Source organism: Pygoscelis adeliae, unplaced genomic scaffold (assembly GCF_000699105.1).
Source record: "Pygoscelis adeliae isolate BGI_AS28 unplaced genomic scaffold, ASM69910v1 Scaffold353, whole genome shotgun sequence".
NCBI classification, from domain to species: Eukaryota; Metazoa; Chordata; class Aves; order Sphenisciformes; family Spheniscidae; genus Pygoscelis; species Pygoscelis adeliae.
Genome location: NW_008824445.1, coordinates 2,015,373 through 2,037,514, shown reverse-complemented (window position 1 = coordinate 2,037,514; position 22,142 = coordinate 2,015,373). Strand labels below are relative to the sequence as shown.

Sequence of the window (22,142 nt, the reverse complement as noted above, 5' to 3'; positions counted from 1 at the left end):
CCAATTGAAGTCTTAGAAGCACGATACAAACCAAGGCCTAAGCGCTTCCTGTTACTTGGACCTGCACAACCAAAAAGACCCCATGAATAGTAACACTCTCTATGTTTTTGCACACCAGTGCACTGATATTCTTTGACGGAAATTATTTTTCTCATTTAACAAGCATGCAGTTAAACAATGTCAACCCAGAAATTTAGTTCATTCCAGTTACGAACTTGCAGTTGTCTAAACCAACCGTTTACTCACACTGTGTAGTAAAGATGAAGTTACAAGACTAAGAAAAAGCACGTCTGTAGGATAGTCCATTGTGAGTCACGCAGGCCCCATAACAGCATTCAAGCTTAGACAAAGCCACCGCTTCTTGTGGAGAGAATACCGTAGCCTGAGATAATAAAGGTGTTCCTATAGCTGTGACAAGATACAGAAATAATTCTGCCGCTGCCGCTCGTTCCTGAAGCTTTGGTATACACAGAACTTCCTCCTCGGCTACGTCAGTTTGAAAAAGTCCCACTTCATTCCCTCTACTCCTAGGGAGACGCGGGTGAGCACCACTGTCTCTCGTTGGTCTGCAAATCGCTTACAAGGGCAGGTATTACAAACCCTTCCACAGGTTTTGCAGCACTGGGCAATCTCAAAACAAAGCCTTGCTAACCAGGAACGGCCGATAGCCTCTTTAACATATGAAATAGTTTAGGAGACAAAATTTTGCCCTCATTTTAACAGCCAAGAAAAACAAGGAAGCAACAACTGCAGTTTGAAAATTAAAAGTGTAATGTGCTAACTGGAGAAGTTTGGGTTTTGATCCGCATAACCATATATATCATGTGCTAAAATTAATCCTGTTTAAGACTTCGCGAAAACAAAAATAAAAATAAGAACTGATAATCGCTTGTGAAGAATCCCAGAAACACTTCCGTAAATAAGTATTAAAAAAAATAAATTCTTATATAGTTTTTATAGCAAGCAGAGAGCTAGTCAAAATGCAGACCTGCTATCTCAAGTTTTTTCCTGCTACAATAAAAATAAAGTTCCACAACGGCACATACTCATTCTCCCATGCACATGTCTCTTAAGGAGAAAAAACCAAACCAAAACCAACCAAAAAAACCTGACAAAAAAACCACACAAACCCCCAGACAATTCTACATTCCCTAGAAAGGAACTACACTTTTTTTTTTTGCTGGTAACTCGACTTCAAAGATAGTAAAGTCTGTCTGAAAGCAACAGGTTTGGTTCTCTGTGAACACTCTGACCAACAAGGAAAGCCAGTTTATGAGCATACTGGCAAGGAGCAGGTACTCTGATAACACCCTGCAGAAGGAAGAAAAAAAAAAAAAGAGGAATTATTTTCCAGTCATTTAAATAAGCGTGCATTCACTGTAACAAGGAGAGTCCTGGAATTCAGAAGTTTGGATACATGTAAAATTTATATTCCCTGTAGTTTATGCAGATTTGTGAAAACAACATTACATACCCTGAACACATTAACCCCCCCCCACTGATGCTGGATCTCACAGCACCAAGGTGGGACGTGGGTAAGTCACGTGCAGTATTTATGGTTACTAAACTGACACATGTAACGCGCAGCTCAGGCGTGAGCTGCCTGTGTGCTGATCTTGGTATGCAACGGAAGATGCCTCAAAGGAAATGGAGGAACAGGGTTCCATCTCCACACAAAGAAGTAAGTATTTCTGCAGGTAAGAAGTAATCATTTCAGTTTTGCTTTTGACATAGAATTTGGGAACAATACTCAAAACAACAAGTATTTTCTGGTGAGAATAAAGATTAAAGTAATTTTCAGACTTCAGAGAGATCACATAACTGTAAAATGTCTAGTTCTCAGACCACCACTCTAGGTCAAGAGGCATACTCACAGGCTTTTTGGATCTGCATGGCTGTTTTAAGGATATCTTTTTCTACCTTCTTGTGGGTTGTTACTGCACAGAGACGCACTATCTTAGAAGAAAAATATTATCATTTCCCAGAGGAAATACTTACCGACCAGTTGTAGTACATGTGGCAAAGTTTGTAGGTTAAACGTTGTACATGATCTGGTTTCAGTTTGCTAGTGTCATAAATTACGTTATAATGAGTGGGTGCAACACAACCGTTTCTCACTGCCTGACTCACGATAAAGAAATCATACCTGTAATAGTAAAAAAAAAACCCAGGAAGTCTGGTACAGAAAGGGCTGCTTTTCTTAGAAAAACGCAAATCCCCACAAATTTGTCTCACTTATTTTCTTCAAGTCACTTTATGCATATTGAGTAAACCCCAAAAGCATGCCTATGCTTTGGTCACAAAACGATCCGTTTCTGAAAGGCCAGGAGATCTGGAAGAATGTAAATACTCTTATTATATGGAACAGGTCTTAAGACCATGGAGATCTCATACACAGCTTTCCTCCTGATAACCGCCCTGCACACGTACTTAGCTTATGCTCCTCATTTACCCTAGCACCCCGAGCCACATGTGGATGTTTGTCACCTACCGCAACGCTTGGAACACCTGCAGCGAGTTGGTAAAAGACAAAAAAAGGCAGGCAAAACTACCTGTCAGAACTCTGCACCGCCACAGAAGACTGCACTGTTCCCTACGCGCTCCATTGGACATGAGGAAATGGACATTCCTCCATTGGACGTGAGGAAAAAGTTCTGTACTGAAAGAGTGGTTCAACGTTGGCACAGGCTGCCCAGGGAAGTGGTTGAGTCACCGTCCCTGGAGGTATTTAAAAGACGGGTAGATGAGGCGCTTAGGGACATGGTTTAGTGGGCATGGTGGTGTTGGGTTGACGGTTGGACTCGATGATCTTAGAGGTCTCTTCCAACCTTAGTGATTCTATGATTCCAGTGTCCCTGGACCAAAGCCAAACCTTTCATCACGTACTGAAGAAGCTTTGCGTTTCCCACACGCCTGACCTGAGTGTCCTGGAGTGTGACTTGTGAAAACATTCAATACTAACAGCAAGCGAGTCAAGTCAATGAGATCCGTGTACATGTTTTACCTACACACATAACTGCACAATTCTGACTCGCCTTCCCAAGCACCGAAGAATACTTCCAACACTTGCTCACAAAATGCACCCTTACAAAGTAATAAAATTTATGCGCAATGTCAAAACTACAGCCAGACAGAATTTAATTGCCGTTAAGGACAGTTGGGGGATCCTATCAATAGGCACTCATTCGGTGCTAAACCTTTAAAAAAATCAAAAAAGGAAACACCAAAAAGTGAAACACACAAGACACTTAAAGCATACACAATACTCTGATATATTCAAATACTACATGTTGAAAACCATGAAATAATTGCAGAATGAATTTGTAAAATTTAAGCTTCTCCAGTTCTTTCATCTACACATTCACTCTGATTTCTTTTCAAAAGCACAGAAGTGTGGAAAGTATTCTTCTTCTTGATCCCACAGTCAATTTAATATCGGATCTATTTCCTTTATCATCAGGCTGCCGGCAAACAGAAGAAGTATGACTTCTGTACTAACTTACCATTCTGGCCTGGTAACCTCCACATCAACCACAGTACCAGGGGGTGGGTTTTTAAGTGCTCCACCAGACTGTGCGAAGAATCTGGTATTCACTCGTTTCTTCACAACTATCACAGTAAGTCTTGGACTAAAATAAATGAAAATAAAGGAAAAAAATCAAAAACAATCCTGAACAAATGCACTGAGAGTATTTCAGGAGCAGATTCTCTAGAGCTTCAAATTAAAAGCAATTTTAGAGTTCTCCAGGGCATTAATTTCACATATAAGTCTTCAGTGGTTCATTGATTTAGATTAATTAGGATGTTGTTCATAACTTTAGATTTTTAGTCTCAGGTGCAGCTTTGATACTATTTCTCACCAATCCAGCTTATATTTAACTTCATAGGGAGAGAGAAGACAGACCAAAAAGGGATCTTCTAAACACAGATCTGATTTCTACTATCTCTCTACCTCATCTTTTCATCTAGAAAACACTGTGTTTTAACAGTATTTTTGGTAAAGAGCAAGCCATTAACAGAAGCTAAACAGAAGTAGTAAGCACTTCAGTTCCTCTATCTAGAACTTGTTTTGTGCTCCGCCTGCCTGCAGTGTCAGGAAATGTCTTCATTTTTCAGAGCAGATTAAGAAACCGAGTCACTGCAGTTGGTAAGTTTTCAAGCAGAGTGTTGAAAACTGTGCAGAACGTATGCCACTGGAGAACAGCTAGTCCTTTCAGAAGTGGAAAGAAAAAAATGGACCTACCGGACACGTGACAGTAATCAGGCTACGATCAACCAGTTGAAAAAAAGTATTAATGAGGCATCAAGAATGCCTAAAGAGTATATGCGCACGTGTGTGTATGCGTGTATTGACTACTCATGTGGTGTGTGCACTGAAGACTTTTCCTACTATATTACAAGTTAGGTATCTCAAATCACATAAACAATCATCAGAAAAGCAGTTATCTGCGCTCAAGTAAAAATAAATAAGGATGAAAAGACGACACAATCTTCATCTGTAACCACTTTTTATATCCCGCTGTGTATTTCTCTTACAGTATAAAAAAGGGGGTTGCTGGAAACAGACTTACTTGTAGTCTTTACCAACACTCTTCAAGCAATCCAAAAATTGAGGCACTTCATAATTAACCAAAGTATTCAGCTGCCCATCTCCTACACCATCACGATACACAATAATACGAGAGGGCAAATATTTATTCCACTTGAACCAGTCTCTTAGAGCAGCTTAAAAAAAACAAAAAAAAGAGTAAAAGCTGTTAGCTATGACGACAATTCATTCCAAAACAAAAATGAATTTTTATTACTGGAAAAAGAGCAGTAAGTTTTGAAACCTGAGGTCCTCAATCTTTCAGTAACCTGAAATGGGTATGCATCATGACACACAGATGTTTCCTGCAAGAAGAATTCTGGTTTACCTGTGTACTGGCACAAAGAGAAAGAACCCAAGGAGATTATCTACTCCGCTGGCCTCTCTCACAGCAAGGAGCTGTCATTCTGTAAATCCGTCTCCTTTAAAGTGTTCTTTGAAGCGCATTGATAAGTAGTATTTATTGTTAAGAAATATGGGAATCGATGCAAGAATGTACACAAAATGCTGTTAATTTTCAGCAATATCTACAACTGTATTTTTAATCTGGTTTTATCTAACTGCAAGTTGGTAACACCTCCCCCCCTCAGGGCAGCCGAGGAGGTGTGTTTTGAGGAAGCTAAACTATCATTCCTTAGATCTGACTCAACAAGAGGAGAAAGCCTTCCCTTACTTTGCAAGCAGGCTTTGAGCCCATCCACAAGTTCTTGCCCACGATTTTGAACAGCACAGCGGGAGAACCACCTGGAAGAACAAAATAAAAGATGACCTTCAAGGCATTTCCCAGGCTTACCTCCATGAAGTTATTTTTCAAATGGCTATGACCACTTAGTCTTTACGGCTATTGTGGGTCAAGGCAGTCAAGCAAGCGTTGGTGTACCATGAGAGTGTTTCCCTCGCAAAGCCCCTGTGGTATACAAGTACCTTACCACCACGTGTAATTCCTCTCAATCAAAAAACTTTCACACAAGTCAACTCTGAAGGGAGAGGAGCCTGTCACCCTGATGCCCTCTACTCATCCCAGCCTCTGCCCCACCATTTGCCCCCTCTCCCAAGCACCATGGAAGAAGGACAATGCTATTCCTTAAGGAATACCATGGAAAAAATAATTCACAATATATAGTTCTTATTAACAACATACAGTAAATCAATTTGGACACTTTTGTGACGGTGCACCATATTTAAGCTACTTTTCAGTTAAGGGAAAGATCCTTTTTTTTTTCCCCCCTTTGGCATTCAAATCTTACCGTGTCATTGTTTGATTCAGGCTAGCGACAAATCCTGCAATTGACTGCTTTCCAGATAAAGTGTCATGGTAACAATCAATTCCCACAACCATCACCTGTTTCAGCTTAAAAGGAATCAATACAGAACATGTATTAGTACGTGAAGAGACGCCAAAGCACCTATCATCTCCGTCCTGCAGTGTGACAAGATCATGACATAGGCTGTATGGTTTCAGGACACTTAAGTAAACCGTGGGCACTGAATTTTGAATTAAATTTCTCCTTATGTCATATTTAACTTCATACCTCTTCTCATAGACACAAAACAAACTACACAAAGAATACTCAATTTTCTTTTTGGGGGAAAAAAGGCTTGCTTTTTAAATAAGGCTCAATAAAGAAAACCATTACCATTTTAAAAAAAGTTACTTACTGGGATCTCAACACTCCAAAGCTCTCCACCCATTTTACAGTTCATTTGTAAGGCAATTTTTGTTGCTATGGCCATAGCAGTCTGAGGCTTGCTTAAACTGCGAGCAATCACACACTGACTTGGAATGGGACAATCTGTACATAAGTATTTCTTGATAGCATCATACTTATCCTTTCGGGAACTAGACAAAACACAAACTGCCTTTAAAGAAGAAAAAAAAGTGTTTTTAAGCAGCTGCATTCTCAGATTTGTGTAACAGTTGTAGTTCTTCAGGAAAAGCTTCTTACGCTCAAGAGAAATATTCAAGTGTTCACAGTGGAAGAAATACCTGGAAAGTTTCAGTGTCTGTACTTCAGAACCAAGTACAAAGGCTCTTTTCCAGGCGGATACTCATAGTTAGTCTGGGGCTTGAACAGGAGTATGAGTAGGCATGTAGTAGATACTCAGGAGCCAAAAGTTTTATTTCCGAGAAGGAATCCCACTAGTCTTAAAACACCAATTACAGAGATTAACATGATTTGAAATTATGGATTCAGATACATACTATGTTTGTGTCCGGGGTAATACTCTGCTGTAAAACCCTTAAATAAGCTTCTGTTCTATCATCTACTTCGATCCTGAAAAGGAAGAGAAAAAATACTTACAGAAAAAACAACTAACAGCTATTGAAACTTCAGCAAAAAAAAAATGCTCATTATGCATCAGTACTGTATGAAGTGTCACATTTATAGCTATTAATAAACGTGCAGTATTCACACATTTTGAAGATTAAGAGGAATCATCCCCAACTTAGGCTTCCAAGAGCAATGAAATTCAAAGTGAAAGCAAGCACAGGTACTCAAAGGAAGGTACTTGCAGTGAGAACAAATCAGAATACGTCCAAAGTCAGCAAGAAAGCATACATTCCTTCTTGTATTACATATAGCTCCACTTGAGAAGGTTTTGCTCAATGACTGTATGTCTGATACTGTTTGGTTTTGGCATGCTTTAACCCCCAGTGAAATCTCTCACAAATAAAAGTATGAGTAAGAAAAATCAGTCACTAGAGAAAACTGAACAATTTGCATACTGAAAGCAACTTTGTTTTACTAAAAATCTCACAGAAGTCAGTAGTGTGACATACTATACTATCTTCTCATTTAACAGCCTAAGCATGCTAACAGATATACCTTAATAAGTATAAAATCACTTTTCCATCAGCTTTCTAAAGTCACTTACATGGTTGCCTTGTTCATTCTGATTCCCATAGATGGTGTGACTTTAAACAGATTTTGAAGTAATGTATTAGCAACATCGTAGTTGCGCCGTGTGTATATTAATAACCAGTTGTCCAGAGGCTTTGCACAGATTAAGGGAGCTCCCCTGGTTTCCTTTGACCAATCAGCAAACTGAGGATTGTAATCAAACTGTAAATAAGAGATGCAAGAGAACGAAAATCAACACCCTACCAAACAACCTGTACCACAACTACTTCCTGACACACTTCACGAACGGACTGTAACACTTCTGCCTAGAACAAATGACTTATTTTTTTATTGCTGTTGTCACTAACTTAAAATAAGCTTTATCTAGCCCTTTCAAGAAATCCTACACTCTTCAAATGTTTCATTCATAATTATGCAAACATACTTATGATTTTTAGCCCAGGTAACTTATTACTATTTGCCGCACAGTTTTTGTGCTACAAAGACATAGCTGCTCATGTACTGACTTATTTTTCTCCCATTTTTCTTTTTAATAAAGGTAACTGCTTGAGAAAAAGACAAGTATTACTATAAAGCAGACATCAGATCTTTTCAATAACAAGAAAAGCTTTACCAAATACACAGCTATACAGATCAAGATACTGTACAATGCCCTTTTCCATCTAGCATCCATTCAAAACAAACAAAAAGACCTCTACTACAGAGCAAATATATAATGTTTTATGGCCATCTATGACATATTTGAGATCTAAGTTATTCATACTGAAGAGTCACCCCACCTTTGAGTAAACAGACTCTGTATGTGTTCTGTCTACTGAACTGAAATAATTAGTGGCTTTTCATTTGAAAGCCTTGGTATTTTAATACATGGAAACTAGTTAGAAACATCTCTAGTCTCCTAGTTTGTGTATCTGAAATGACTTTGTTTAGACAGAGGGACTGTTTTGCAAGGAAGACGCTATTGTAATGCAAGCCAGAAATATCTTCAGGTGTTTCTAAACAGAACTCGTAAACAATTTAAGAAGTTTGCGAGTCTCCTGTTTGGACAAAGACTTGCGTATAACTTTCTCACTCATAATCCTTCATTTATAAACCAACAAGTAGTATTTCCTTCCTTAAGGACATGCTTCATCAGCAAGAGATCCAGAAGATTTTAGAAGTTGTTTTATTTACCACATTTCCTGATTGAAGGATCTTTTCTCCTTGAACAACTCTTCCCGTAAAGGATAATAAATTAGAATCAAAGCTTAAACCCCAGTCTCGGAGTTCCTTCTGAACATTGTCATCTCTGTTTAAAAACAAGATTTAAATTAAAACAAAGAAATTTATTCTTGCCGACACTTTTCTTTTTTAAAACCAGTAAGATTTCCAAAGTTTGTTGCAAAAAAGAAGTTTATCATACAAATGTTTCATGACAAAGAAGTACAGAAGATATTAAGGTAGCATACTTTCGGATGTAGTCAATAAGTCTTCCAATTTCACGTTGCCTTTGCTCAGGTGGCAGTCGTGTATGAACAGCCAAGTCTTTCATCATATTAAAATCGTTACGCATCTTCTCAGTTAATCCTGTTAATAGCAAAATCTTTTTCTGAGTAAAAGTTAGACTAAGGACTAAGAAAAGTAAGCTTGCAAGTCATGCAGATTAACTATGCACGTGCTGCAGACACATAAAGTGGTGTCAGTAGTAATCAAGGATTTCAGTTGCTCCCTGGGCATACATTCCTATCTGCATAGAAAAAAAAAAATCTGGATTTTTGCACTTGAGAGGAAACCACACGAGACATGCAGCTCTTTATTTACATTTCCAAAGCAAAACAAAACAGTGCTGAGATGGACAGGTACTGCTAGTGCAAAGTGGGTATCTCAGAGGAAAATACATGTTTATGTATCTTACAAAATTAGCAATTTATAGTAAATTTCTTTTTCAACAAAACGTTCTACCGCCAAAAAACTCTGCAAGTTATCAGCAGGCCAGTGTTGAACACCATATGTAAAGACTATGCAACATCCAAACCCCTCAAACTTTTCAGCCTCATTTAATTATCAAATCTTTTAGCTATAAAACTTGTTTCTAAACTCACATTTATACAAATAAAACATTTCTACTGAACTTGGCAAGAGGCTGCTGTCAAAATATCAGTTTCAGTAGGCATTACGGTTTGACAGATGCTTCGATATGAAAAAATGCTACAGTACCAGTTAGGAAGCACAGCTCTGGAATTAGAACCACAGGTCCTGGCATCATGCTTCCTCTCTTTCTCCTCGACTGACTGATCAAGACAGGCTGGTTCAAGTCAGTAATTTCTTGATTATATTGCTGTATTAGAAATATACATTGTATGTTAGTTTATTCATAACACACACTCAGTTTTCTTAATAATAATGCTCACTTTAGGAAATGAGTATTTTTCCTAAAACAAACAAAACCAGAACAAAAGCAACCAGCAACCTTTTTCAAGTAGCACACCTAACTGGAGAGAAACTGGTTTTGTCAGAAAAGGCTAAACAGGGAAGCACTATTCTCTCTATTGGTGCCATCAAATTATTGACTGGTAAGAGACAACAGAAACAATGCTTCTGCCTTGCTCAAGGCAGTTACACCCAGAGTATCTAACTCAAGATTAGGATGCTCATTCTAGTTCAGCAATCAAAAGGTTCCTGCCCTATAGAGCAGTTTAATTCGAGACATCACAAGAATCAAACAAGATTCCAAGTGAAGTTTCTGAAATTCAACCCTCCCACAACCTTTCCTTGCATCTGGCACGAGTTGGTCTGTCTAGCAGTCACTAATTTAGTTTAGAAAAAAAAACAAAACACCACAAAAAGGGGACACAAGCTGACAGTCAACAAACAAACTTCATAGTTTAACTTTTTCTTAAAGAGAACCACACCTCAGAAACCATCCAAAGGATAGCATTTCAAAACAGAATAGTGAGATCGCATCAGAGCCAAGAAGGCCTTGACAAATGATAAAAGAAAATTTATCGTTTATAAACTCCACCCTGAACTAGAATGGATAATATAAATTTTGCTTCTAGTTCATTAAGTCCCATCCTGTTTTAGAGTTGAAACTGATGTGCAGAAAGATTTCACAATTACAGTGGTAGGCCTCAATGGCAGTTAAGCTATGAAAGACATACATAAACTTTGTTTCAAAGAACCAAAAGTATCAACACTAATTTCTCTTAAGCTGACTGTCCATATATTCTACCACCAGTAAATTACCAGCAAAACTTGCCGAGGGTACACTCTGCCCCATCATCCAGATCATTAATGAAGACGTTAAACAGGATTGGACCCAGTATTGATCCCTGGGGTACACCGCTAGTTACTGGACTCCAACTACACATCGTGCCACCAATCACCACCCTCTGGGCCTGGCCATTCGGCCAGCTTTCAACCCACTTCATTGTCTGCTCATTCAGCCCACACTTCATCAGCTTCTCCACGAGAACCTTACGGGAAACAGTGTCAAAAGCCTTACTGAAGTCCAGGTAGACAATATCCACTGCTCTCCCCTCATCTACCAAGCCAGTCAATTTAATCATAGAAGTTTATTAGGTTGGTCAAGCATGATTTCCCCTTTGTGAAGCCACGCTGACTATTCCTGATGACTTCCTTGTTGTTCACATGCCTGGAAATGCTTTCCAAGATTAGCTGCTCCACCGCCTTCCCAGGGATCAACATGAGGCTGACTGGCCTGTAGTTCCCAGCGTCATCCTCCTCAAACTTCTTCAAGGAGCGACATTTGATTTCCTCCAGTCCTCGGGCACTTTTCCCTATCACCACCATCATTCAAAGATTATTGACAGTGGCCTCACAATGACATGAGCCAGCTGCCTCAGTTACTTGTAGGTGCAACCCATCAGCGCCCGTGGACTTAGCTATGCCTACTTTGCTGAAGTATTCCCAGACCTGATTTTCTTCCACCAACGGTATGCCTCCCTTGCTCCAGACCTTCCCCTGGTCTCTGGGGCCTGGGAATCCTGAATGGCAGTCTTGCTAGTAAAGACTGAGGTGAAGGCGGCATTCGGTACCTCATCTTTTTCCACATCCTGTGTCACCAGGGGCCCTGCCTCATTCATAGCAGCGGGGTCACATTTTCCCTAGTCTTCCTTTTGCTGCTTAGGTACTTACAGAAGTCCTTCCTGTTGCCTTTAACATTCCTGTCCAGATTCAATTCCAGTTGGGCTTTGGCTTTCCTAACCTCATTCCTGCGTGCTGGGACAATGTTTCCGTATTGCTCCCAGATTACCCGTCCCTGCTTCCACCCTCTCTATGCTTCCTTTCTGCGTTTTCCCAGGAGCTCCTGGTTCATCAGTGCAGGCCTCCTGGCATTTTTGCCTGACCGACTACTCATTGGGATGGACTACTCATGCCAAATCATGCTGCGTAGGTTATTTACTGCTTTCAGATTACATAGTATCCATTAAAAATAAAATTCTATTAAAGAAAATTATTAATTACAAATGCACGCATCATAAGTAAACCTCTAACAACGCTCTAATGTTTCAAGTTAAAGCATATCGCATACACTGACAGTTAAGTTTCCATACCCTTTTGTAGTAGTCCACGTAGCTGATCTCAGAACCATCGGCTTTTCTAAAGGTACACTGTGGATTGGCATCCCAGTCGATGTCATCAACTCTGTATGTTCTGTTATTGTACCTAAATAAACAATTTCATCAGTTTTTTTTTAAATCTTAACTCAAATAGAAAAGAAATAGAACTGCGGGATGAAAAAGTTAATAGCAGTACTCATGTAAGTTGAAAGTTTTGCTCCTATCAGCAGCAGTAACTTCAAGTTTTCAATTGTAATAGGCTACCAATTCTACTAAAAGCTAAATTGTAATAAAACCAAATGAAAACAGACCTAGTCCAGTATGTACTTCCTGCTTTTGTAAATGCTATCACCTCGATCAGTTTGCTAGCTTGACAATGACATCATTTTCATGCTTTCTGATGCTTCATTGTATACTTCAGGACATGGGACATCCAATAAATAAACAGATCTCTAAGATGACAAGAGTCCGAAGAGACTTACTTTGTAAGGACAATTAAACCTATCAGCTCTTTAGCACAGGCATCTCTAAATCTTTGCTCTTCAACCTGGTAATACAGACTGTACATAAAATCCAACACTGTTTCACTGCGAAGAACCTTATGGCTCACATCTGTACATAACATAATGCTTTCCTCATACTGGAGGATAGAACTTGTGAAGCCCGGCCAAACCATCAACCTGTCAAAAGAGAGCATACAGAATCTTAATGTGCTTTAAAGCATCTCTATTCTCACCCCTTGGGTTTCTTCTGTCCACTTTCCCAGACACTAGAAAGCAGTCAAGACACAAAGAAACCACTATCCAAATATAAACAAGCTCCTGAAAGTTAACAAAATGAAAAGTATTTTACATGCAGGTATCTTCAGTTAACCTAAGATAAAAGAAGATTAACTGAATGATGTAGCAATATAACTGAAGTGAAAGAAAGGATGCCTCAAAACCTAAGACATCCATTTCATGCTATTACTCTTAAATATCTTGCATACAAAGAGTATGGGTATTCAGGACACTTTAAAGAGAAAAAGACCAACAGTTTATCTAGTAGACCACTGTCCAGTTTCTTCCACCAACCAGGTGATGTAGGCTAGGTTAATGGCAAGGAGTACACCACAGCCATATGATGGGGCCCCAGTCAAACTCAAGCTTACTAACTTGTACAATAGGCCTAGGGCTAGCCAGAAGCATCAGTCACATTGTAGGGGACGCTGGCACCGAACGGGAACGAGACGTGACAGCTAGCAATAGGTGAGTTCCAGAACTACCCATCCAGCAGGGTATGGCCAGGTATGAATTTACATGGCAGATTAAACGGCCTTCAGAATGAAGGCTGGACACTCCCGAGCTTTAGAATTAAAGTATTCAGAGATCTCAGCCTTACAGACATTTAAGCAAGGTTTCTGACATTGGAGTAAAACGTAATAGCAGAAGACACACTGGTAACAAGTAATGAGATCTTACACATAGAAGAAACTAAGTTAGGAGAATGAGGTCTCTCGCTTCCCAGGAATACCAGTTTTTAAGTCCATGGTTTTATTACAAGATAAACCACCAGAGCAGTATCAAAATACCATCCTTTCTCCCTGCATCCCTCCTAAACCCGAGTATCTTTTTTGCCAAACCTGTGATTAGGGATGCTGATTGGGTCACTGGGATTGTAATAATTACGTCCAATCTGCTGCAAATTCAACATCTTCAAAAGCCTAGAAGTTGAAATATGGATATCATTTACCATTATTATTCAGTTTATCAAACTATGCATGGTCCCATCCCTCTGCAGAACTGCATTTTTTGTTCATCTGACTAGATAAAACAGTCACAAATGTGAACTCTTCATTAAGCTCAATTTAGAAAGGCGATGAACACTTACTAATGACAGTTAATCAGTTGAGAGTAAGTTAGCATACAAACCAGCCCTTCACCAACCAGTTGAAGGTAGCAGTCTAAACTAGCTACAGTTCAGATGAACCAGGTAGTCCAGGTACCAAGTTTAAGTGGAAAGACTACAGCAAAAAAAGTAATTTGCCAGTTCAAGGTCCTGCACTACTGTTTGCTTTAAGAGGCAAATCCACAGACACAAAAGGAGGGCAGAGATAGGACTAACGGCCCGTACAACAGCTAGCACTCCAGTGTGAATCTGCTTGCTCAGGGAAAAGGTATAAACTCATTTCACACTAACATGTGCCAGAAACATGCATATAACTGCACATTAAAATGTTGCCAGATGTGGTTGGCCACATAGTAACGGTAGCTACAAAAGCTTAAAAATTTACATTTGTAATATTGATTTGTAGTCCATTCTTTGGACAGGAAAAACTTAAGTCATATTTTTAGAATGACTTCTTATAAAGACATAACTTGGACTGCAAACCTTCTAAAAATGATGTTGTAAAATTGCAGACATGTAGGTGAAGTAGGTGGCAACTCATTAGTCAACGTGATGGTTATCTTCACGTCCTCTCCATTTCGAGTCCTACTGAACACTTCAGTAACCTGAGAAAGTGAAGTTAGAGGCAAACAGGGCTATATCTGGACTTTGCTCCATTAATATCGAATTGGACTTGTACATTAAGTACTAAGTAATAATCCAAGACTTAGCTGAAACAGGAATTTGATTTTCTACTATGACTGTAAACTACAACTGAAAATGCTTCGTTCATTTGGGTGAAGACAACTAATAGAGTAGAATGGAGGCTATCCCCAAAGCAGCTGAATTCAAGATGAAGACAGGGAGATCACTTACCAATTACCATTGTGGGAAAAAGACTCAACCTGAGGAAATAAACTTAATATATTGCCAATTTATATTTAATTACTAATTCAGGTACTGGGAGGCAAAAAGACAAACATTAAAACACATAGTAAAACGTGTTTTAATGTATCTTCCCCCTCTCCCTTTTCCAGGCTCAACTCCACTCCAGACTCCTCTGCCTCCCTCTGTTAACACCACTGGTTACACTCAGTCCCTTCAGTGAGGCAATGAGTGGCACAAGGGCTGGGGGGGGAGGCAGGGGTTACCATCAGTACATGGCATTTTCCCTCTGCCGCTCCTCTCTTCTCAGATTTTTCTTCTGCTCCAGCATTTTTTCCCCCTTTTTAAATGCACAGAGGTGCCATCAACTTTGCTGATGGGCTCAGCTTTGGTCTGTGGTGAGTCCATTGTGAAGCCAGCTGGAAATGGCTGTGTACAGCACAGGGCAGCCCCTAACCTCTTCCCATAGGGGCCACCCCAGATCCCCCCAGCTACCAAAACCTCGCCACATACACCCAATACGTCCACCCTTTCAACTATGTCGAGAGTTAAAATACAAAAGTTATGAAAAGATCGAAGCAGAAAGAAAACTAAAGGAAAAATACTGTCTGTACTATCCACTTCCGTGCAGAGGATTATTCTAGCCTGCAGAACCTAAGCATTAGAACCAGAAGTTTATTACCAAATTGCTCTACAAAAGCAAACTAGCTTATACTATATTCAGTCCAACTAAATGTTGCTCATGGGACATCAATTCTCTTAACTTCACCCAGACCAGTAAGAAACAAGAGGCATCACAAAATGCAAGTCAAAATAAATAAAAAAAATACCATTCTCATATCACACCTTGTTTCCTAGTTTTTTTGGCAAGAATAATATTGATCCATCAAATGCATGTGTCTTTCCAATTAGCTGTTCATGCTGAAAGAGCAAAGCTGATCGAAGACGGCGTGCTTCCATCTCAGGACTATAGCCAACATGGTACTGATATAAAGCCCACTGGGGTCGAGACATCAAACGGAAGTAATTTGTAGTTAATTTTATCATAATACCCGAAGAACCTAAAATGAGAGGCAAACATCTTAGTAGTTGCAAAATTTTACCAATTTATATTAATTCAACAGCTTTGAGAAATTTTAAAAAACTAAGGCATTCAGACGAAGATTAGCAGTCAGTTGTGTTCTGCAACTGTTCTAGCTCAGTAAGCTACAGGAGACGTTCGCATAGGCACAGTGTTATCAGACACTCACCCGCCTTTTGTGATTCCTTCAGTTGTCAGGAAAACTCTCACATCAAATGAGGTGAGCATTTAGATCAGTAACCTGTCTCCCAAAGGGTTAGTACCAGGTACTAGAGAGATGGATTTCCACCAAAACATAAACTTCCTTTGTGGACAAATTAATCTTTCTTTACATGAATCATAAACGTAGAACAAAAACTATCAGAGAGTATCAAGCACTAGAGATATCCACATTCCCATTCATATGTGCCAAGATGACATTTCTTTCAGTATTTCAAGATTTTTCAAACAAACAAACAAGCAAACAAACAAAAAAAAACACAACAGTAAGAACTAGCTCCAGATCACTTACTTAAAGTATTTCTTCCCATTTTTTCATGTCTCATTTCAATTTCTTTTAGACCTAAAGACACAAGTCTAATACAAAAAATACATTGCAGACAATTACAGATCACCCATTTTAATTTGGTTTTCATTATCCATTTTTTCCTATCTGAAATACAACACCCCAGAAGAAAACAAAAATATCCTGCCACATACAAAGCATGTATATTATACTAGAAAACTGTACAAAGCTATAACAAGAAAACAAAAGGCCAGCAATAGAGCTGTGTACTAAGTACAGCGATCCATGATCTATCATCAGCATAGCTCTAGATAGAAAATTCAGGTGAGAAAGAAAATAACTGTTTCCGGCCCAAAGTGACTTGAGCAGAACTAAGCCCTACCATTCCTGGGCCTGTGGCATGCTCCAGTTATCGTTCAATTAAGCAAAAGCGGACTACAGTTGCTGTTATATTGTCGTGATGTCTCACAGAGTCACTTGCAACGCAAAACTATTATCAGCACAGAACCTGCACCAAAGAACATTAACAACGACTGCATTCTAGCAAGAAGGCAGGACCATCGTGACAGCCTGCTTCTGCTTCTTTTCATATGCATGATTTCATCTCAAGGAAAGCAGCATATAACTTTATTCAAACTAAAAAGTTGCTTCAGAAGAGGTCTCAAATTCCACATTTATTAGGAGATCTTTACAAATTTGTGTTACAAACCAGAACTTCTAGAAGCAAACCTACAGAGTCCTGAAGAGTCCTGCTTGAAGAAGTGGACATCAGGAACATACAAGGCTCATCACTTATGTCTAAATAGTTGCAGTTTAAAATGCCACACAACTTCTGTCTGAAGCACTTTGCATCAGACATGTCATCTTACTGTTCCTCTTCAGATATGGGGAGCAACTTGTATCTTTCTAGTCCATGATGAAGATTTTTTTTATTTGGCTCTCTAGGGGATAGTAAAAGCAGAAACAAAGCAAGACTATTTTTCATTTCAACTTGCTTATATGTCTATAGTCTAATCTGAACATACCAGTTTTTGATTCTTGAACATGTTCTATGGCTTGCCGAGTATTTACCCCAAGGTCATGGAAATCTCTACGACGTCCACCCCTATCTGCTAAAGACAGTTCCTGAAATCCTGCCGAAATCTGTAATCCTATTGTTTTGAAATTTGAGGAAGAGGAAGAATTACAATCAGGTTTTATATACAAATAACAATTAAATACAATTCAATTTTGACAGTCAGAATCATATATAAAATTAAGAGAAATCATTAAATGTTAAGTTTCAGCTTTTGCTATGCAGTAAATTCAGGTAACACATATTAGCTTCCTAAGATTTACAGACAGTGAACTAGTAAGCCAATAGAACAGCTCACTGGCCAGATGAAAAAAGATGTAAACCCTTCAAATCAATAATCTCTTCTGCAAATACAGGGAGGACAGGTCTTTCATTTCAGCTCCAGCCAGCACCGAAATGTTTAAATACACTGTGATGCGAAATAGGTAAGAAAGTTTAATTTCCTTATTAAGATTCAAGAAAAACAATGAAATCTCAAAATGAAATTTACTATTGGTATTCATGCAGTTACTTCTGCCAACTGCTTTCTAATTCATTGTTTTAAACTATTTTGATAGAGGAGATGGTACAGATGGAGTAGAGCACGCTTAAGGTAGTTTTCAGAATTCCTGGTTCAGTTATACTGCACCTTAGAACGACAATACTATTGTCACAAGGTATGTACAGTCAACTTTTCCAAATCTTAGTAAAAGATCTCATTTTGAAAAGAAAAACTAGAAATACAGTCTAAAGAATATCTTAATTGCATTCTCTTCAAAACGCTTGCTCTTGTGGGCAATGAACTTTCACCCTTTCTGACCTTCTGGCCTTCTCCCGTTCTGGCCTTGTAGAACACTCTGAGGGCCCCTCTGTCGTCCACGGCCACCAGGTTCTTCTGATACTGATGGAGGAACATGCGGCTGCTGAGGTTGCTGACGGCCGGGTGGCTGACTTGGCAAAGTCTGTTGAACCTGCAATAGTTGGGAACAATTTTTCCTGCTGCAACTGAAGAAACAGCATACTTCCAAGAGTACAGCAAAACGAAGTCAGTAATCAAGTCCAGAATACTCAAATACCCAAGTGTAACAGTTACATAAAGTTAAATCTTTTTTCCTCTATTAAGTGGCAGTGTTATTACTCTGTACTTCAAACTCCAAAATAACAGGATCCAGGAAATTTTTTTTTGTAAGTTAATATTCATTTAACTACTAGTAAATGCAAATCTTCTCTTTCCAAGCTCTAACTAAAATTTCTGAACTTCTCATTTTTAACAACCCCTCTGATACTTCAAGTAGCTGACTACTTATTTTATAAAAACAGCTTTCGTAATTTTAGTGTCTAGCGAATAAGTAATATTAAAAAGTGTCATGCCTGGAAGAACTGCAACACACAACCTTCAGCCATGAGCAATCCCACAATTCAGAGTCTCATGTTACTGGACTGGAGTCTGCCCCACAAGTTAGTCCCTCCAGGAGTAATCAAGTTCTCTAAGTGTAAACAAGCAAGAGGCCAATATCAAGGATGATCATGAAACCTGAGCTAGAGAGCCAGCCTGGCTCTGTCTTGTCCTACAACACAGCAGTAGGAACCCCCTGAACCAGCGTCACACAACCTGCCAGCAATCCATTCCTGGAGTTCCTCTACTCCTCTGCTCTCAGACCTCTTGGCACATCTTGTGACTCCCATATGCATGTTCTGACACTGAACACGAGATCAGTAACTAAGCAGGCCTTTCTATTCTTGTAGTCTCCACCTTATTTTTACACGTTATAAGATCTGTCAAAAGTATAGCCTCTAAGAAGTCTGTAAATACCCATAAGCACTACTGCAAAGATTGAATGTGCGCAACCCTGAAGAGTAGATGTGAGAATTATCAGAGTCCAGCACTATCACAGTAACAGCATATTATCACAAGTTTCATGCTCTCTGCAGTATTCATAAAAGTAGTTCAGGAAAGATCAGTTCTGCTTTGCCTCTCTCACCTATACTCCATCCTTGTCCCTGAAGGAAGCCGCAATGTCACCTAGGTGGACTCTCTAGCCCAACAGCTAGGCACTGAGCCCCGCTATCCTGAGCTGACTATATTCCTTCCCATCCATTAAAGGATCAGTGCAGAGCTCCATGTCAAGTCATAAACTGAAGCAAGAGATTATGCTGGGATAGGGTTCACTGTATGGGTGTGGGGAAGGGGGTTTTCAACAACCCTATCCTTCACAGAACCACAAGATACTTCAGGCTGGAAGAAACCTCAGGAGGTCTCTAGCCCAACGTCCTGCTCGAAGCAAGGTCAATCACGAGGTCTGATCAGGTTGCTCAGAGATTTATCCCATGTCCAAGGATACAGACTGCACAACCTCAGTGGGCAACCTGTTCCAGTGCTTGACTGTCCTCAACATGAAAACGTTTTTCTTTACATCCAGTCAAAACAATTCTTGCTTCGATTTGTGCCCATTGTGTCTTGTCCTCCCACCATGTACCATTACAAAGAGCCAAGCCCCATCTTCTTGGTATCCTCCTTGGAGGCTGCAGTCTCCACATTGGGAAGGACTTCCCAGGGACTGACCAACCTACCCTCTTTCCCACCTCTGCAGCAAGAAAGATCACAGGGTTGTCAGGACATTAGTAAGGAAAGGCAGGCCCCTGACCTCCTTAACTCTCACTAATGCTTTTTGATAAAAACCTCAGTAATAAGAACTTGGTGTATTATGAGACCTCTGTATCAGTCCAGTGTAAAATTCAAATGGTATGGTTCACTTCTACAATACATGGCTAATTGTTCCCATCTTCCACTGCAATCAGCACAGATTATGTTCCCACTTAAACTGAGACAGAGTGCATGCCTAAGCCCTCATTTTCCAAACATCTAATATAAACCCTCTTATTCGTTCCACAACCTCTTTTCAACATGTCTTTGGAAACACTTCTGGAACTAACCCTCTTGGAGGGAGATACACGCAGTCTACGTGGTAGAACAGTGGCAGCCTACATAGGGAAAAAAAAAAGCCAAAACGGACTTTTAGCCACTCAGACTGCATCAATATTCATAGTCCATGTAAAGTACCTAAGCCTCACCGTTTCCTTTACTTGCCTCTTCACCCACAGCAGAACACTGATACCACCTCCTGACTTCTGCTAACAATTCTATTCAAGTCAAAGAGACCAAGTTTGAAGTAGTCAGGTCTCCTAGATTTATAAATTCTGTTCCAGGTCCAAGAGGTGCATCAATGCTACTGCTAAAGCAAGACGCTTTTCACTATTTGAAACAGAACTGTAAACTACCTTCTATCACAATTTAAACTCACCTGACACTGGCAAGAAATGGACTAGGAACACTCCTCCAGTCTAATCACGTTCTCAAATGAAAGATTATTAATAACTGACAGATTTGAGGAACTGCTTTAAAAAAAACTCCAGGTACGTGGCAATGGCTGCAAATAAAGTATCAGCCATTTTCAAGCTACAGTTTGAACAGGGTATATATGCACAAAACAAGCCCTAAATACTAGTTCAAATGCAGAGGCAGAAATTCCTCGATATTAAAATTAAAAACAACAGGAACAGGTCAGAACACCTGCCAGACCCAGGTTCTGCCCAAATATGCATCAACAGCAGCAGCAGCCTAGTATGTTCTGCTTCTCTGCGGGGTATCACAGTGGACAAAGCAGACTACGAAAACGTCTACTTATTCCCACTAGCTCTATTATGACAACTGTATTACAACAGAGTACTTGTTTGTAAGCATACAAAAATTTCCTTAATAAAAAGGAGTTAACGTAACTATACACCTGACATAATATATACATACACACATATATCATCTAACATATATACCAGATATTAAAATAGGAAGTAGTTGAGCTATGACATTTCACAGCCCAGCTGTGCTAATTAAAAAGAGAACCAACTTACAGATGCAGCTCCTACAGAAGGAATAGCAGTCTCCTGTCCTGGAGGTCTTCCTCTTGCTCTGGCTCTAGCTCTTCCCGTCATCTTCTCTTCTAAGACAAACCACCTTCAGCATTAGCATTCAATCTTCTCCTTCCCCATCCTTATTCCAATATTATGAGCGACAGTATTGCATTTGCCCTTGTTTAACTTCAACTGGTTCAGCAAAATATACCCTCCTCCGCAAACTTCCCTGCTCTTGGATCGCCACACTAGCACAGCCACAACAGTTAGTGTGGGGAAGTTACAGCTTCTTATAGTCAAGTTTGAACCTACTGGCACATCCCACCACAAATTCTGAAGCTGTGAAGAAAGTCAACTGGACTGGAGAGCATGGCACAATCTCCAACCTCAGCCAAGTATAACTCGGGGCCTACTGATGTTACTTTCAAGTTACACTTGAGACTCAATTCAGACTAATTTGTTACGCTATTCTAGGAGCGGCGCACACTTCACCCAAAGCACACAGCGACCCTGACCACCTGGTCAGCTCCCCCATGATGCAAACTGGCCCCAGAGACCTGTCCATCCTCTCCCCCCACAGCAACCCTTCCCTTCCACGTGGGCTCGGCCCTGACCTCTCCGCCAGCCTGGAGCAGTTTGCGGGGCCAAAATCCACGCCCGGAGGAGCCCCCCCCTCCACCGCCAGCCCTGCCGGGCCCTCGGCGTTACCTCAGCCTGCCCCCAGGCCGCGAAGGGGCTCTGCTCCCACCCCAGCGATACGCAACAGGCCGTCCTCTTGACGACGCCAGACGACTTTGTTCCCGCTAGGGCCAAAGCCATCTCGCAGCC

At 40.1% G+C, this 22,142-nt stretch overlaps 1 protein-coding gene across 1 annotated transcript; it reads right to left on the bottom strand.

Moving 5' to 3' along the window:
- Nucleotides 1-1,194: 1,194 nt before the first annotated feature.
- Nucleotides 1,195-21,395, bottom strand: PIWIL1 (piwi-like RNA-mediated gene silencing 1). The gene is made up of 20 exons (XM_009320947.1): nt 21,315-21,395; nt 18,256-18,376; nt 17,377-17,514; nt 15,612-15,826; nt 14,385-14,506; nt 13,636-13,716; nt 12,497-12,694; nt 12,009-12,120; nt 9,649-9,769; nt 8,901-9,018; nt 8,626-8,740; nt 7,466-7,653; nt 6,792-6,864; nt 6,248-6,448; nt 5,836-5,939; nt 5,262-5,332; nt 4,572-4,725; nt 3,504-3,629; nt 1,999-2,146; nt 1,195-1,311 (listed from the first exon to the last, which is right to left on the bottom strand). Exons 1-20 carry the CDS (start codon nt 21,393-21,395, stop codon nt 1,195-1,197), a joined length of 2,604 nt encoding a protein of 867 aa, XP_009319222.1.
- Between the last annotated feature and the right edge of the window lie 747 nt (nt 21,396-22,142).

Bases quoted from the DNA above. Each gene is read 5' to 3' on its own strand.
- PIWIL1 (XM_009320947.1), bottom strand. From the start codon at position 21,395: ATGACGGGAAGAGCTAGAGCCAGAGCAAGAGGAAGACCTCCAGGACAG. The intron at 2,147-3,503 runs GTAAGTTAGTAC...TTACTATTACAG, and splicing joins GAGGTTACCAGGCCAGAATG to GTATGATTTCTTTATCGTGA. The intron at 1,312-1,998 runs GTAAGTATTTCC...TTCCTTCTGCAG, and splicing joins ACATGTACTACAACTGGTCG to GGTGTTATCAGAGTACCTGC.